Source organism: Numenius arquata, chromosome 5, assembly GCF_964106895.1.
Source record: "Numenius arquata chromosome 5, bNumArq3.hap1.1, whole genome shotgun sequence".
Taxonomy (NCBI): Eukaryota; Metazoa; Chordata; class Aves; order Charadriiformes; family Scolopacidae; genus Numenius; species Numenius arquata.
The window spans coordinates 40,811,956-40,830,437 of NC_133580.1; the positions used below are offsets into that span (position 1 = coordinate 40,811,956).

Sequence of the window (18,482 nt, forward strand, 5' to 3'; positions counted from 1 at the left end):
AAAAATAAGCATCCCCATTCCCAACCGAGGGCTGAAAAGGGATCCTGTTTTACGTGTGAGCCAGTGCCACAGCTGCAGTACTAGCGAGTTGCAGTACTAGCAATTTCTCTCAGGCAAAACTGCATTTCCCTCATGCAGGTATCATAGCCCAGTTAGAGACGAGGCGGCAGCTGGGTAGACGTTGGTACTTGAGCTCAGGCTCACAGATTTATTGCCGTTGCTCAGATGGAGAGGGACTTGCCAACACTCCTGTGGCTGTCACAGCAGCCCACAGCACAGAAGGGGACACAGGTTGTCCTTTCCACCGCGAGTGCTGCAGGCTGGGCCAGAGCGGGCTGCAGGTGGCTCCCCCCACAGCAGCCCCCTGAACGCTCTGGGCTGATGACCTGGGGGACAGTAAGGCAGCCTGCAGTGGGACATCCTTCATGACAGTCACTGGGAGTTACATTTTTGGGGGTTGTCTTTTTTTCCCCTGATAAGGCATGTTGAGAGATAAGGGGAGCATATAGCAGCTCTGTTTCTCAGAGATGTCAAAGGAGATAAACTGAAGTTTTTCTGTGGTTTTCTCTGGCAAACGTGAGCAATTCAGTGTACAAACTCTAGTAAAAGGAGCAGCAGCAAATTACTCTTACAAACTTTAATTGGGTTTGACTCCACCGTACCATTTGCACAAAAGGGAGATGATTCCTGCCTTGAGGGAGGTTTAAGCTCCCAGATCACTTCTGCCTACTACAGCTTGAGAAACAGAGCTCCACTGAGCACGTCTATCCTCTCTGTACTGGCTGGGTGTGTTCAGGCTCAAGTCCACTGATTCAAGTGCCTCAAATTGGTTGAATCCATATTGCCTTCAGGGTCAAAAGCAGAAGTCCCCGACACCACCTACCCCACACTTGCTCTTACTTGTCTGGACAGGCAGCCTGGCTATTTCTAGAAAGCACAACAACATTAAGGACTGGAGGATTTGGGCCAAGTGTGAAGTCAAAACTGACATGACAGAGCAATTAGATAATCAACTTCTGAAATCAGTGGCTATAAAGCATATGTAGCCCAGACGTCGTGATGATTGGCACGTAGCAGTGTTGATGCTGAGAGTCTGTTAGCTGAACCAACAGCTCCTTCCTGCAAATACAGGAGGTTTTTAGGAAGAGCAGATGTCCTGCCTTCAGTCCCTCTCCGCCCCACCATGGCCATTAGGGGTGGCAGGGTGAGTGGAGTTATCCTCTGGGTTGTATTTGGCCTGTGGATCTCAGTGCAAAGCTTTCTGTGTTAGGAGAGGGCTTATCACTGCAGAAGCACTTAGATTGTTACCACTTGATAAAAGGTTAATCAAATTGGTATTTTAAAGGGTTTTGTATATATATGTCCCTAGCTGTCATGGAAACAAGCACAATTAAGAAAGAATAAACTAGAGCAAAAGTCAGAAAAAAGAGGCAAAACAACCGTTTTGATCAGTAACTCAGGGAATGTCGCTCCTTGGATCTAGCAGGGTGTTTATGAGGAGTACGGCCGGGGAAGCCAACTGCAATTGCACACAGCAAACCAAACTCCACACACCTTGCTGACCTGCAAGGGCATCCCGCACTGAATGACCTGGTCAGGCTTAAATGCGCTCAGCCCAGAGATACAAACTTTGTGCTGAAGTCCCTTGTTGCGTTAAAATAAAGTATGACTTTTGTTATCATATATAATTTTCCTTGCTCTTAGTAAGCACTTATGCAGAACCATGAGTGTGCCTGGTACTTCACCGATCAGTGATTGCAGCAATTGCTCAACGGGGGTAGGGGCAAGGACTTCTTGCGGTGAGATTGCATAGCATGAAAAGCAGCTAGCTTTGGAGATGGAAGTCCATAGCCCTTCTGCAATGCATTGATTTTCACTCTCTAGTTATTGTGAAATAGGACTGGGTGGTTATTTTTGTAATTATGTTATTTATAGGAAAGCAGCTAATGATATTTATGAATTTGAGCTCAATTTTGCAAAACTTTCTACTAGAAAAAAAGAAAAATGTTATAAAAACAGTTTCAAAATGTCCTTTTTTTTTCTATTTTGAAGGAAAAATAAGTGGTTTTGGTTTTCCAATCCTAGAAAAATATTTTTGTTTTGGTTTACTCAAAATATTTTTTCTCCTGTTTTTTAAAGTTCACTGGCCAAATACAAATAACAGGTTCTTTCATCCTTTTCTGTGAATAAAAGAGAGTGTCTGTTCTGTCTGTTTGTAATTTTAACTAAGGAATTTCCTTTGCATTTATTCAAACTGATGTCTTTCTTCTATCTGAAGGGTTATTGTATTCTTTATCTTGAAAAATTCACCATACTACAAAATAATATTTGTGTTTCTACAAAGACATTATTTAAAACACCATCTAGAGAAATCACCCTCAAGAAACCAAAAACGTTTGTCTATAAAGAGAGTGCATTTGTTTGGTGCAATCAAGGAGACATAAATAAGGGTTGCAAAGTGTCATCTCTATGGTGACAGCATTAAGGCCCTTGTTCAGCATGCAATGTGCTTTCACATTCAAAAATTTGGGGGTGTTAACACTGGCAGAAGCACTGTGAGCAAAGAATTATGAATTTGTACAATATGTTTGAGAGCATTATTCTAATCAGGCTGGGTGTCTTAAGCATGCTTGGTCAGAGTATCTCAACAGCGTCTCTCTGGTGTAAAGGAAGTCAATATGAGCACTGTATTATAGCTTAAAATTCGTTAAAGATCATATGATAAATAACAAGCTAAAAGCTTTATTTTTCTAATAAATTGTTCTCAAAGCTATTTATTGTAACTTCACTAAGCAGCTTAAATTGTTTTTATATTAATCTGTGCTGAGAGCAATATCTGCAGATCAGAAATGAGAGTAGTGAAATTATCTGTTGATGTTAGATATTTAAGAGAGAGACTTGGAATCCATGTCTGCTATTGATTTTATGCAAAGAAAATGGTTCAGATCTGTTTTAGTACTAGAAAAAACCCACTTAGAAATACAAAGTAGACCATAAAATCTATAGACTATAAAAAAGAAACCCCACTGAATACTGAAAGTTTGTCCTATATTGGAGAGCTCATCGATGAATAGATAGCTGATAATGGAAAAAAAATGTGTTATATTATGCCAAATTTTAACTGCCCTTTGCCACACAGGGGACCAGTGGGCAAGGCAGGAGGACCTCCGGTCACCTGCGCAGAGCTCAGCTTTACTGGCCTCTCTCATGGCTGGAGCCACAGAATGTGTCAGGCTGCGACAGCACATTTTATGCAGCATCTTCTTTCATAATTCAGAGATCTAACATCCCCCTTCTCTCCTGTTAAAATCCGTACTGTGTGTTGGCACATGGCTGTGCCCCTGGGATGTGCCTGATCACGTTGGGCAAGCGTTTCCTAAATGACTGCTGCTTTCTGAGAACACACAGCTCTGCTCAAAGGTATCAAAGTGCCCCTTAGTACTGCACATTGGTGCTTTTTTTGTTAAGAAGGAAGAGAATTCAGGTGGACATTGTTAAATTCATAAAAGCTGTATCACAAACCTAGTGTATAGGTATAACACACACTTCTACATGGAGGTTATGGATATATGCAATATGTATGCACACCCTTATTTGTGTTTTCACACCAGATTCATTTCAGCAGGAAATGTTTTTTGAGTAATGGCAGTAGACATTAGTCAATACAACAGTTCTTGCCAGGACTGCACATCTATTCAGACTTTGCAGAGAAATGATAATGAAAATTCAGGGTTTGACCTAGAAAGGTGGTGTACAGCAGGAACGCAAAAAGGGTGTCCTCAGGGATCAGATGAGGCTTGCAGGGTGTCTGAATGGCTGTTGACTTTTGTCTCCCTGCATCACATTAAGCCACAAACAATCAACCCCTAGAAACTAAAGATTTATCAGTTTCGTACCAGATATCACTTCCTTTCAGATAGATGTGATGCAGTTAGGCTTCTTAATTGCAAGGGCTAGTTAACTCAGACAAGTAGCTCGATCCACTTAACACCTTTCCACCTGCAGCTACCTTCATGCTGTGCTACTGAATGTATTCCTTTGCTTGTGAACAGCTGTGAGTTGGGGAAAACAAATTGGGTGAGTTCCGTCTCTTCCTCTTCTCTGCATTCAGGTGGGAGGATCAAAAAAGGAAAATCTACCCCTGTCTTGCTTTTCCTCTTCCTGGGGAGGAGGTGGGGGGTGTCTGGTGCTTGGGAAGAGAACGCCAGATCCCCATGAGGACCAAAAAGGGCAGTTGTTCAGAGATGATAATCCAGTAGCTGGTCTGTTCTATTTCAGGGGACTCCAAGTCAGTTACAGATTCAAGGAAGCCCTACAACTTTTCTTCAAAGGTCCTCAAGAAGCACAAAAGACCACTTAAGCTCAAATGTTGATTTCACATTGAGCAGATATTAAGTCAGGGCAAATTTTATAACTGCAGAAAACTAACTGAAACCAGACTCTGAAAGGTTTGTACACACACCTAACTCTGTTTGCTCAATCCTTGTGGCATGAGTCCTCTCTTCCAGGTTCACTCCTGCTCTAATAACCTTTCACCAGCTTCCTGGATTACAGCAAATGCTACACGCTGTCCTTTGGCTCTTCAAAATTATTTGTCTTTCCATCACTCCAGGAACCTGTGCATCTGCTATTCCCAGCAGTTTTCTAATCCCAGTTATGCCACAGCTTTCCAGTTCCCAAGATTTCTCATTTCTACTTGTTTTTTTTAGCTGTCTCGCTCTGTCCTTGGGAAGCTTCCCCCCCTCCACCCCCCGCCAAGCAGGCTCACTTGCTCCCAGGAGGGACCAATTTCCCTTCCCCTCACTGTATCCACTTAATGAGCTACATCTATTTTCAATATGGTGTATAACAGACAAAACCAGTCAATAACTTATGTACTTCCTCTATTTTTGGTGTTTTAAGGATGGTATGCTTGGAGGGATACACAGTGTTCAATGTAGACACACTGCAACACAGTGTAAGAGCACCTTACCTACTAAAAAAGTTTGTTTTAGGAAAAATCCGTAATAGTATTTTTCATACAGTCCTAAAAAAATCAAAACCTTAGACTTTTGGGCTTCTAAAGCTACTGTGCAATAAACATAATAATGTTAAATATACCCATATTATCATGTGTGAATTTGCATGTGTATATATAAGACAAATCTGTTGTATATCTTATCTACATATAAAAATATAAACTAAATTGTTTATAACCTTGTGCATTTACAAATTCAGCTGTAATTAGATGCATAAGTAAGAGCTTCAAAATGAGGTCCTAGAACAATGGATAGAAGAACAAATTCAGGTGTCCGAAGCTTGTTAGCTACTTCAGCACCCCATGCCCTGCATGATACTGAGTAAAATGCAGGTTGCGGAGTTACTGGGGGCTTTAAGCATCTGTGAACACTTAAACTCTGCAGGATTCTGGTCACACAGAGGTTGCAAACCTGATGCTTTGGGTGTCTTGGCAGCATTTGGGAATTGGCCAGGCGGAATGACTTGATGGCTCATGTCGTGTTAGACCTCTCTCCCTCAAACAGCTCCTTCTGCACCCCTGTCTACTCTAGTCATGTGGAAAAATCCAGTGCGTAGTCACCCAAGCCCTTAAAAGCGACTGTTATTTTATGTTAAGTAGAATGCTTTAGTCAGGTTATTTTTCAGGCAGCTTCAGCCACCTGGGAGCCTGACTCTGGGCAAACTGTCACAAAAATATTTCTTGAAGGTCTATCGGTCCGGGTTGATGTTTTGTATAGTGTAGTTTTTAAATCTAATAACTGTATTCTCTCTTGTTCCCTGCTTAGTCTACAGTTAGTCTCAGACCTAATGATAATGCAGAACGCAGCTGCAAAGCAGAGCACAAATTTCTTCTGCCTTCTGCAACTCAGGTAATTTCAAATACTAATTCATCCTTACCTTAATCTGTGCTCCACTCTGGAGATTTTTCCTGGTGAAATGGCTGAGCTCTCTCACACCCCACCCAATTTCGCCAGCGTAGTGAGGTCTGTGAAGTGATACGTATGAAAGACAGGGGGCCGGGCGCCACAAGTAGTTAACATCACTGGTACCCTCTATTGCTGGAGATGTCGCCCCTATGTAGTGAGTATGTTCAGGCTTCCTTGTTCTGTAATCACGTACACCATCTGGACCTTATAGACAGAAAAGACAGAGAAACTTATTATTTTAATTATCTTTGCTACTAACCTACTTCAGTACACTTTATTTTCTTTTATCTTACTTATAATGCAGCAATTTTATATAGCTGTTCCACTTTGCAAGAGCGTTGTGCTTGTTACACCTTTTGTTAGAGTGTGTCTCCTGGAGTGGGGGTCACATACAGGTTTTTTCACTGAAACATTCCTTTTTCCTGCTCTGAAAATCTGGCTGTTGAAAAACGGGTATGACATGAATCAAAACTAGCCTCCTTCTGGTAAAAAGCAACGTTTTGTTATTTTTGATGGGGTACCTACCTGTTAAAATAGTGCTTTCAGATTTATTTGTATAAACATGTTCAGGAAATGAATACGTATTAGCCAAAGATATGAATTTAAAGTGGATTTGGTTTACTAAATGAAATTAATATAGGTATTCTAATCCAGAATTAAAGTGGCTTTAATTAATTTTAATTGATTTCAATGTCAAGTTAAAATATCATTGAATGCAAAGTCACTTTGCAAAGCCCAGTGATTTTAAGAGACTTTCCTCAGGTCATTCAGAGACGTGTTTACAAGGAATTTTAGTGCAGAGTCACAAAAGGGTCAGAATTTATGGAATGAGATGCTGTTCCAGCTGAGCAGGTGCACATCCAGAAGGCACAGTATAAGAACTGTGAAATGGAACCATATTCCTCGTTGCTGCTCCACTGAGCCTTCAGGTGGGACATCTGGCTGGGAAGTATCACAGCTCTCATCCATCCTGAGCACCTGGGTTTTCCTTGGTTGAAACTCAAGGCACGGGAGGGTGGAGATTTAGGCTTAGATCTGACCTCAGAGTTTCATCCACGCTGAGGTTCACCAGTAGCCTCCACACCACCCTTTCACAGTCCATACAACAGAGACAATGGTGCTCTTTGCAAGGAGCACTGTGAACTTCATAAGCTGCTGTTACGGTCTATATGGACTAAATATAAGTAAGTAAATCAAGTAATTAGAAAACTACTTTAATGACAAAGCTAGAAGCTTAACCTAAGGGGGCTTGTGATTGCAAGATGTGTCTCTCACATCTTTCTCTGTGCAGACAGGGAAAGAGCGTTACGGGAACTCACAAATCACCAAAGTCTCTGTAGCATCAATTTACAGCCTGAGATTAGTATTGATATTTTTACTGCCAAAACTGAATGTTGTTAGAGCTTGACAGCATATGAAGGCAGATTCTGCCTTAATGGTTATTACAAATCTTTGGATAATAGCTTCAAAAAAGATACCCAAATTTAGTATGACTAAGTTAAGATTATGATTGCCTGAGAGGGACAGTCTTGTTACCATTTCCATCATCACCTCCGTAACTGGCACCTTATGAAGATTCAGCCATCAAATATCAATTAGCCAGATAAACCCCACACAGGTTTCCAGATGAGGAGCAAATATCTCTCATCCATGTTTGTGGGGAAAAAAAAAAAAAAAAAAAAAAAAAAAGAAAAAGTGAAGCTCTAAAAATGTTTCTTATTATCAGTAGAAGACAGGTCTTTGGGCATCACCAGAGTTCCTGTTGCACCAGGCTCAGCCCTAAAGCTTTGTCACACAGAGAGTTTTTAAAGTATAATGTGGATTTAGGCCTCTGGAAAAGCCACAAGCCATGTTTTTAGTTAAAAGGACAAACCATTAGAAGCGTGCTGACAAAGTCTCCTACTGGAGCAGCAGCTGATGATGCCAGACGACATCATTGCTGGTATAGATTTAAATCAATACCCTGCTGGTCTACTGATATTTATGCTATTGCTTTATCTAGTAGAGCTGTATTGACCCAGGTTGAGGATGAAAAAAATAAAAAAAATAAAATCATCCTCCAAACTATCATAGTTATCAGAAAATAAAAACAAAGGTGCAAAACAGGAGGGCGAGTTTTCACATGGAACAGCTGTTGAAAATGGATGAAGCAAAACGGGAACAGAAAGGAACTCTTTTTGTGAAGCACTTGGGGAGTTATTCCAGAATAGTTTCTATAATTATATGTTAATCCAACTGAACTTTCAAGTGTAGATAATACTTGACTCCTATTCCTAGGCAAGGGATTCTTTTCCAAGCCATGTGTCTTCTGAGGAACCATATTAACTGAAAATAGATCACTATGTGCAGATGCAGTTGAAACAAAGCTCACTCCAGTTCAGTTCAAAGTCAGGTTAGCCTCTCAGTAAAGGCTGATGATTTTTGTTTTGACTGTCTTGCATGGAAAGGGAAGGGCACCTTTTAAAAACAGATTTAGTCCTATTCAGCATGGGGATAAATTTCAAGCGTAAGTAGTCCGTGCAATGCTTCCTTTAACATAATATCCATGTTTCCAGCATCCTGTAATCGGCAGCTGAGCTCTGAGGAACAGGTACTAACTGAGCCTGCTTCTCTGAGTTAATAGCTGATGCACAGCATGGTTCCAAAGCCTCTTCATGATGGGGTCCTGCTAATTTATAACATTTTTCATTGTTAATTAAAGGTGATGGAGAAATTTTCCAAAGATTTCACTAATCCAGTTTATAGCACAGCTCCAAAACAGTCATATCAGCACAAGTACAGAGGCAGTGGACTGTGTCATAGGTGCAAAAATAAAAAGCAGGAACTGCTTAAATCAACTTTGCTGCCAGAGAAAATATAGCTTGGAACTATGTCCTGATTTTTCCATCGGGTTTATTATTTTTCAACTCCATAGTTTGAACATTCATGTAACTGAATGTTCCCCTTTCCGGAGAAGAATCTTCACTAATTATGTGTGTTATTGTCCTGTCTGGGCTTCAGAAGAAACAATGTATTTGAATAATTGGTAGAAATTATATTGTAATTTAATAGAAAGCTAAGCGGTCTCTCAATGCTTCCCACCACGTGATTAACACTCTATAAGGAATGCCTTCTTGTTTGTCATACAGAAAGCAAAGTTTAGGCTTTCATTGTTCCTTGTAGAATATGGAAAAGGGTAAACAAAGAAAATCAATTATAAATGTTCCATTAATAAGGATGAAGATAGAATATATCTGTCACTGGGAAAAACCCTGGCTTGATTCCTGAGGGACTGCCTCTCAGCAGTTTTGGCTTAGCAAAGGCGTTTGAGCAGGCTATTCTTGGTCAGATAAAGAGAGGAGCTGCTGGCAGCACGCTCTCTGTGGAGACTTGAAATCTCTACAGTATGCTCCCTAGCTTGGACCAGATGCACTGATTCTTTAGGCACAGTGAAAGACATATTTATTTGATCAAGGTTTTGGAGAAAGCTGTGGGTATGTTCCCAGAATGATGGAGGGGGGAAGAGAGAACGATAAGAATGACAGTTATTTAAATAACACTGAGACTGGTTTTCCTTTTGTTTCACTGTTACTGCTGAAATATTAATTATAAGCTAGGACATCTAATTTCATTTATATTAACGTAAGTTAATAAACATATAAATCCTAGCAGTCTTATTCCCCAGCAAGCACATATGCAAGTAGGGTATATTTAAAAGCACAGCGAACCAAATCATTGTTAAATACGGAACCATTGCTTGAATTTACAACACCCTTTAGGGAATTAATGTCCTCCCACTCCTTCAACAACAACAGAAATAGTTATTCTTACTGACTAAGCAGTAACTTCCAGATGACAGTAATTTGACCAGATGAAGCTGGTGGTTAGGATTACTACTTGTGGTGGATACAGTTAAGCATATTTTGTGTAAGGTTTCAGAGAATCAAGGCCAAAATCGTCACCCTGTGATGAACATCTTTAACCTGACCTACACCATATAAACATATAGCAAATACCATGAGCTGTGCTTGGTATTGCTCTGATTAACTCTTTTCAAATTAATTCCATGTGTGGACTTTCTTTTTCTGGAGCAGGAGTTTAACTGGAACATCCCAATTGCTTTCCAGTATAAAATGGCCACAGCTGACGTTATCTAGGAATAGCCATTTCACAAAGGCTTAATGAAAAGCATAAGCAGGCCCAAGACGTGTGTTTACAACACAATTTATTAATTTCCGCGTGAGCTGCAGGTACTCTGTGATTTGCAGGAGGAGTGAGCTGCTCAGAAAACAGAGCCCCGGGACCAGTGATTCTGAATCAGTGATAAGAAGGTTTTCTGTTCTGTCTTAAAATTAATAAATCAAGCCAGACTGAGTGCTAAATATTAATTTGTGAATGAGAAACGGAGAAATAATGAAAAGCTTAAGCTCTGTTACAGACTATATTTTCAAACATTACTCAAAATGCAAATATGTCTCTCTAGCTAATTTTGCTTCTTTTATATTCTTGAAAAGATGGAGGCAGAATTTCAGCATCACAAGCTACTTTGTATCCTTCATCCATTAAATATGTCTCCTCTTGAAAAGCATCAAATGGCATTCAGTAGACAGAGGTAACCACTTGTCAGGGACAGCACAGGCATCAACAGTAACTGCATCTCACTGCTCATTTTTTGCCTTTTCTTCCAGCTATCTTTAGAGAAAAAGATCTCTCGGATATCTCAGTCTCCTGGGTATACCCATGCAATTGTCAGTCACGACGTTCACCTGCTTGGTGTAGGAATCCACCCTCTGAGAACTACCCTGAGATCATCACCATCTGATATGAGCCACCAGCGCTGGGTGAGATGCCATTTCTTTGCAGCGCTGCCAGCTTCAGCCCCTCTGCCTGCCTACCCGGGGCTGCCCAGGGCACTGAAACAACTGCTTCTCCACCGCACGGTAAAATGCTTTGTTTTTTTTCCTGGTTATTTTTAACACACATCAGTTCACTGGTCTCATTTTCCACGTGGCCTCGGGGGGCGGCTTGGGGAGAAACAGTTGTGCCAAAACAAACAGTGGAAAATGGGAACAAGTGGCTGAAGGTCAGAACCGCTGAAGGCGGCGTTGCCCTAAGGAGGACGGCACCCGGCGTGGTGCTCTCACCCTGGTGTGCACACAGATGTGAATGCCTCTGGGTCCCTGGGGGAAACGGCGTGCAAACCAGGGGCTACAGCCATTGGCAGATGAAATCACAAGTAGCCCATCAGCTGTGGTGTTTGCGCAGAGTGTGGAAATTCAGACTTTCGTTTACTCATCTTTCTTCTTTAGCACTTTCCCTCTCTGCATATATGTTATGAAGACAAAGATAATGGGGCCCTTTGGCACAAGAAGTGTAATTTTAATACCCCAATAAGATATCTTCCGAAGGTAACCTGTACCAGCCAAGTATACTTCAAGTAGCATTTAACTCTGTTTTCATTTGCTTAGCTTTTTCTCCTAAATTTGATTAAGAGTCTGAGGCTGGAATAGAGCAAAAGAAATAAAACCAAGCTCTACCCTCCTGTCACCTGCTAACAGTCACTGAAGCAGTTAATCAGGATTCTCTATGAGAATGACTAAAATGATATGGTAAAAAAAGTCCTGCTTGGTCAGGTTTATCATTCAGTTTATTGTCTTTGCTTCCTTGAGAAGATGGTTTCTGCGGCTATGTGAGAAGGTCAACCCCCCTTTTGACCTTAGGGTTGCCGGCTGGATCAGAAGACCACCTAATCTTTAAACCATTGGAAACAGAACAGTAATCATAGGCCCATCTGGAATATTAGGAACTTGAAACATAGACACTGGCTCTTTATCTGAAGAGTCCTAGAATGCATATGAATAATATGCTAATTGTGAACCAATCTGCTAACTTGTAAATCTGCAATAACATGCTTGCTCCATTACAAGCAACAGAACTCTATAAATAATCAGGTGAAATTTACTTTTCCCTTTACAAGCTATCAGTGTCACTAATAGCAAGCTGTGCATTCCTGGCTAGCAATTATGTTGCTGCGATTAAGTTACTTCTGGTGCTTTAAAAATAACCCTGACTATTCCTCTTGTCTCAGAATTGCCTGGCAGAAACCATTCACAGGAGCAACGCCTGTGTCACACAATACCGTTGCGATGTTATTGGATTAAGGACAGTCAGCAAGAAGAGTCCAAAGCACTTTCCAAGATTAGTTTCTCAGGAAAAGTGCTTTCCCCAGAAAACACACGCTCCTTAGAGAGTGTAATCCACCATTTACTGAGAGTAATAGCAATCTTACCATGATATGAGATAACAAGCAGGGTAGAAAAAGCTCTTCGGTAGAAAAACCTCTTAGGACAGCACATAGCACAGTCGTTGGATAGAAATAAGTTTATCCAACTTGGCATTTTTCTGAAACTTGCTCTATTTTTTAATGGTATTAACAATGCTGCAGAAGAGTTGAGTAGGTAAACTGACAAGCTAGTTTTGTCACTGGGTGCTATTTATACAACTTAGACCATGCGATTTTACCACTATGTGCTCCTTCTGACAAGGAGTGGGGATGGTATCGTGTTGGCTCACAGCAAACGGGCAACTCAACATGACCTCCAGATACTATGCCACTGAATATATTGGTGCTGCATGTATATCTTCAATACTGTGTGCTGTTCTTGCTCCCCAGTCTCACCAACCTCCTGAAATGATCTGTTAAAATGCGAAAAGGTACTGAAAGTGGTTAATGTGGATGTACTTATCTACATGTGCCATTCTGTTAATTTTAAAAGCTGAAAATTAGCAGTAATCTGGTATTAAAGACAATGCATTTGACTACACTTTTTCAGGAAGTCTAAATAAAATTTATGTTCTCTCAGGAGTGACTGAAGAGGCTGCAGTAGAGAGCTGTTAAACGTTGACCTTTCTGAAGAAGGTGAATAAGGAGCAGTTGCAACATTTCATAAGCCACAACCTAGAATTAAATTGCTAGGAATAGATTTAAAACATCAAAGGAAATTCTTTTTCATGGAATTCATAGCTAAATTGAGTCACCTTTTACTGCAAAGAAGTTGCAAGGCGAAAACTGTGAATGAGATTTAAGAGCAGTTCGGCAAGGATATTAGATGATATGAATTCTTAGACTGACTCCAAATTGCAGGTTTTATGTTCCTGTCATTTGAACCCAAATAGCAGGAACTACTGCTGTGTATAACTTGAAGAGCACATACTCATATATTCACTACTACTGGAATACATGTACTGTATTGTAATTTATACCATCCAGATATTGTTTCTAGTACCTTGGCATTTAAGGAAGAGAGAGTATTGAAGTATAACTTATACAAATCTTATTTAATTATTACAAGGTACAGTGGCATGGAAAGGTACCAGTCTCTAAATTTGTACTATTCAAAAATGATTATTAGTATGAATCTATATACAGACCATCGCTACAATTTAAAAGCAGGCTCCAAGACAAATTCAGATTCATTTCAAAAAGGTGCATATTCTTTAGTCCACCGGTTTTATTCTTCAATCTGCTCTTTTATGCTGGTGCATTTGAAATTCAAATGGAGCTGTAGTAGGAAAACATCTCTGTAACTGCCGTTAACTAGAAACCCTGGGAAATCCTTGCTGGCACTCAGCAGGAGGTTTTCATTCAGCCTCTCAGACCAGAACCTCGTTCTCCCCTCGAACACCACCAGGGCTTTTTCTTCAATGTGCAGGTGTGGGGCTCACTTTTTAAGCAATGAATGAGAACTGCCGAGCAGGGCACAAAAGCTTACAAATTGAAAAAGTATCCAGTTCGTGTTACTGTCTGTGGGTGTGCACGCATGTGTGTGCCTAGCACACAATAAATACTCCCTTGTGGTTGAGAAATACCCAGATAATTACTTGATATGAAAAATGTAAACAAAAAAGTAGGGTTGGGTTTTTTCTATTTAGGCATCAAGCTGTCCAAGAGAACAAAAACATGTATTTTGGGCCACTACTTAATCTTTCCTGTCTGTGCTGCTTTCGCTTTAATCAACAACCCATCGTGTTAAACAAGGGACCACTGGATGACCACCAGCAATGCACACAGGCAGTAACCTGTCCCTGTAGGACCTGCAGTCCTGCTCCAGGCTGAAGCAGCAGCTCACCATGTGAGGGGCTCCGAGACCCCTGGTGCTGTCACCTACCTGGGAACACCACCCTTGCCTCCGCGAGTGCTTTCCCTGCCGAGGCACTGCAGGGGGAGGAGGAGGGCATGGTGTGGGCTCTCCTCGCCTAGGGAGGGTCCAGCCCCTGCTTCCCTTGGGCTCCTCTGCCCACCACCGCAGTAGATACGGGCTCTTCCCCCACACAGGTGCTGAGGAGGGATGCATTGTGACGTATTGTCCCCTTGGCTCTGCGAGAGTCCCTGGTGTTGGCCTGGCCCTATCCCCCGCCCCAGCAGGGTGGCAGCCCTGGGGAGGCAGCTTCCACAGCCATCCTTGGAGAGTCTGAGACCCACATCTGTTTCCATAGGCACAATGAGTCTGCTGGAGCCTGCCCATTGACATGTGAAATGATTTGTCTTTAGGAAACCGGAGTTGTAGAGACTCTGGCTTTTTGGGTTTCAGCTGTTATTTGCTGCTTCGAGTGGTCTTTATAAAAAAGGTGGCTCCTGGGCAGCTCTTGTGGCTCTTCAGGGTCCTCTACTCCATGAAAGTGGTCTAAGAGAGGACATGCAGGTCTTTTTCTAAAATTACTTTTTTTCTGGTTCACCCATTAATTTTTTTGAGTTTTGTTGGGTTTTGGCTTTTTTTTTTTTTTTTTTTTTTTTTTTGGTGCTGGCAAAAGATATGGGATAAGAGAGCCCCAGACAAAAGTCTGGGCGGTGTATGTGTTGGAGCTGCCTTGATTTCTGCCGATCCTCCAGCTGCTGCTTCCATCTGTTGTCTTCTGCTTTTTCTTTCACTTGTAAACACCTTAGGGCATGAGCCGTTTCTACGTGTGCGAATCCAAAGGGACCAGTATGATGCAATACAAATCCTCAGTGCTTCAGCAATACATGCAATATTAAAAATGCTCAGCAAGAGATTTCCCGTGTATTTCCAACCTCATCTGAAATAAGTCTTCTAATTCATGAATAATCAAGGAAAGCACAGTATTTGTTAACGCTCTAGTTAAACATTCGTGGCAACTCTGATTTGTGTTCTGAAGCTTTTTTATTGTTGCTTCAATAGTTTTCTTTTTCCCAGCGATCCCTAAAGGGCAGTGTCTGAGTGTTTGATAGGTGATGCTTGTCTGTGCACGCTTGCCGGCAAACGCTGATCTTCTGAGTAAGAAATGAGCTGGTGGACACTGGCTCTGAATCACCAAGGGTTACTTGTTCAACAACATTTTGCTCCGGGCTCTTCCTCTTGACCTTCCAGCTGCTCCTCCCACTGTGACTTGTCTCTGTCTCTCCTCCTCTTCCCGGTCTGGTCTCTCCCATGTCTCACGCCTTCTCCCTTCACTTTCCCAACACCCTCTTCCCCAACCTCTCACCCAGCTCGTTTTGTGCTCTGTCATACCAGGGTGGGAGCGCACCCAGCCTCTGCCGGGCATCTCCAGGGGCTGGGTATAGACTCCTGCTGTCACCTGCAATGGTGTGCCATGCTACCATGCTACCAGAGGCTGGCTTCATCCTCAAGCCCTCAGCTTCATGGAAAACTGTAGCCATTTAAAATACCAGTGTAGTTGAAGAGATGTTACACATGCACAAGCAATGCTGCACCTAGGTGTGCTGGTGTTGGTATTGATTTTCATACAGGAAGGGGATAACCTTTATTTTTCTTGTCTGTCTTTATGCTGTGCAAGCTTATGCCACAATCGATGGTACATGTCTAATTATGAAAGTACAAGATCACCCTTCTAATTGGCATTATTATATTTTGTATAGCAAAAGTCTAATAAGTCACTGAAAGATAAAAGATGGGAAAATATGACTGCTCTGTCATTGGACTACAGATTAAATCATATGACTTCAAAATTTTCAGCAGCAAGAACAGTAACATCATTAAAAAGGTTTGCAAAAGTGCATCCAGTTTTGAAGCAGCCACATGGTGGAGAGCAGGACATCCTCAGGCCTTACAAACAAGCTGTCTTGCTGGAGGGGTCTGTTTCTGAGATGGAGGGAGACATAAGGCAACACTGGAGCTGCAGCACATGTTCTGCTTTTTCTACCTGCTTAGACTTGATAGTTTGTTTTATTTTAAAACAGAGTTCCTAAATGAACAACTGTGATAGCTGGATGCGGCAATCTATGAATACAAGAATATATGAATTTGGTGCCAAGGTTTTTGCTGAAAGGCTGGGTTTAAAAAAACCTTATGTCTTGCTTCCTGGGGTTTATTCATAGCAGATATTAACGATGCTATTTATTTGGTAACAATGCCATTGTAGGTGGTGTGAAGATGGTAAGGAGTGCTAAAGACTTTGCCCTTAATATGTTATTTTCATTCTTCCCAAGGTTTGATTCTGAGGATTGTGCTCAGTCTGTCACCACGTGGTGTGGTTTTATTTTGTTTGGTTTTGGTTGGTGTTTTTTGGTTTGTTTTTTTTTTTTTTTCTTTTTTGCTATGAGAATGAATATGTTTGTCGGTACTTATGGCAGGTCTGAATTTGGTTAAAAAAAAGCCCTGGACTTCTCAGGCAAGTTATTGCTTTATTGGAGAATTTATTGGCTTTGTCTACATTTGAATCACTTATCTTGAACTCAAGTTAGGGCAGCTACATTGCAAAATACATCCAAAATAACAGCCAAATGAATGGCTGTATTCCACTACGCTCACTTTTGCATGCTATAGATCTCTAACACCACTGTTTCCAGTTGCCAGTCTCTCTGCTGGAGGCTGCCATCCCTGTAGTGACTGACTGGATGCCATATATCTCCACCTCGGTGAACAGTGTTTGCCTCGGTCCACAGTGTGGCATCTCAACTTCAGCTGCAAAGAATTTGGGTTAAGATGCCAGGCTCTGGGCTGGAACAGCTGAGGTGTGGACACATGCTCCTCTGCCACCCCTGCTGCGGAGAGGGGGAGGTCAGGAAATCAAATGCTGGGATTAGTAACATGATATACCATGCTAGGAAAATTCACCAGGGCTCATCTGTTGGATTCTGAACACTTCTGAGAGCCTATTCAAAGTCTTTTGCTTTGGTGGGGGGCTTGGTTTTTTTTTTTCTTCTTTTTTTTTTTTTTTCATTTCGGTGGACTGAGGTCCTCTATGGATTATGCTCCAGTTAGCCATGGCAGAGCTGGCCTGTTCTCCCTGAGTTCGTGAAATAAACCACAGGAAGACATTAAGAGGACTAACGGAACTCTGATGTAGATGACCTGCAGCCACATTAATTATTGATCATGTTAGCAGTTGATGAGTTGTGCTAAATTGATCTGTGGAGAGATAACATGAATTAAAAGCCGCTTAAATATTTAATTCCAGGCTCTTTCTATATGGCAGGAATTTGAATGAAAGGCTACACATGAGTCATGACTGGAATCAACTTTTCAGTAAAGATGAGATATCAGAATAAAAGGTACTATCTAAATGTAAATTATGATTTATTAGAGGAGAAGTCTCTTGCATGTAAACATTTTAATGGAGGACTGGAAAGCTTTCCAGGTGAAATTATCTAAATATATAGATGGAGATTTTCTTTTTATTAGTTCAACTTCTGCATATTTTGCTTTTAATTAAACCTTGCTGCATCCGAGGTAGCGCACGAGGCACTGTAGGGAGAGAGAGAGACTGAAAGCCTGTAGGAAGTGAAGGAGGACTATTGGCTGAAACTCCTTATGTTTGCTGCAGCATTGCAACATTGTACAGCTGGAGCACAGCTTGAGTGAAATGAATCCGTAGATGACTGGTGAGAGGAAGTAAGGGGGCTAGTTCTGACATTGGAGAGATATATATGTGTGTGTGTGTGTATATATATCAGGCAAAAGAATTTGCTGATGATTCTGCACGAGGACTTGTAATAGTAGGGGAGGACTCAGGGAGCCAGTGCCCTGCATGTCAGCAGCACCAGTTAAAGTGCCTTTGACAGCGAGATAAGTCCCATTGAATAAAAAGGTCGGAATCTGAAGAAGAGCCACTCAGACCTCCTCAGCATCCTCAGATCATACTGCATTGCCCCACAAACTTTTTGAAGGACTTTGTGGTGTCGTTAACACAGTTTTGAAGGTTGGCACGCCTTCCTGGTTGGCTTAGGTGCTGCAGTTCCAAATAAACCTTTCCATAGCTTCTCCCAGCCTCTCCACAGAGCAACATCCTTAACGTAAAGCAGGTCTGGTCCTGAAGTAGAAACAGGTTTTATTTCAGCATTATAGTGCATACAGGCTAGCGTTATCTCTAGTGAGGAGGATCCTGCCCACTGCAGTTTCTTCCTTCCCTTTCGTCTCACTTCATTCCTCCATGTACCAGAGAGCACTTTGGCAGTTAAGGGTATTTGTCTTGTTTTTTCTCACCCTTCACAAAGGCTGTCCTCTGCTTAACATGCACATTTTTTGCTTTGGAGCCATTTTCTTCCGTAGGCTTTCTGAGCTGGCCACCCGCCAAACAGTAGGGTGAGCTGCATGAAAAAGC

The 18,482-nt window shown here is 41.6% G+C and overlaps 1 protein-coding gene across 1 annotated transcript in view; it reads right to left on the reverse strand.

Moving 5' to 3' along the window:
• Positions 1 to 14,141, reverse strand: part of SPMIP2 (sperm microtubule inner protein 2) — a 43,541-nt gene extending 29,400 nt beyond the window's left edge. Inside the window, exons 1-2 of the mRNA XM_074147286.1 lie at positions 14,072 to 14,141; positions 5,896 to 6,128 (exon numbers count right to left, since the gene is read on the reverse strand). Coding sequence (XP_074003387.1) covers positions 5,896 to 6,128; positions 14,072 to 14,141 — 303 coding nt within the window. The remainder of the gene's footprint in view (positions 1 to 5,895; positions 6,129 to 14,071) is intronic.
• Positions 14,142 to 18,482: the final 4,341 nt, after the last annotated feature.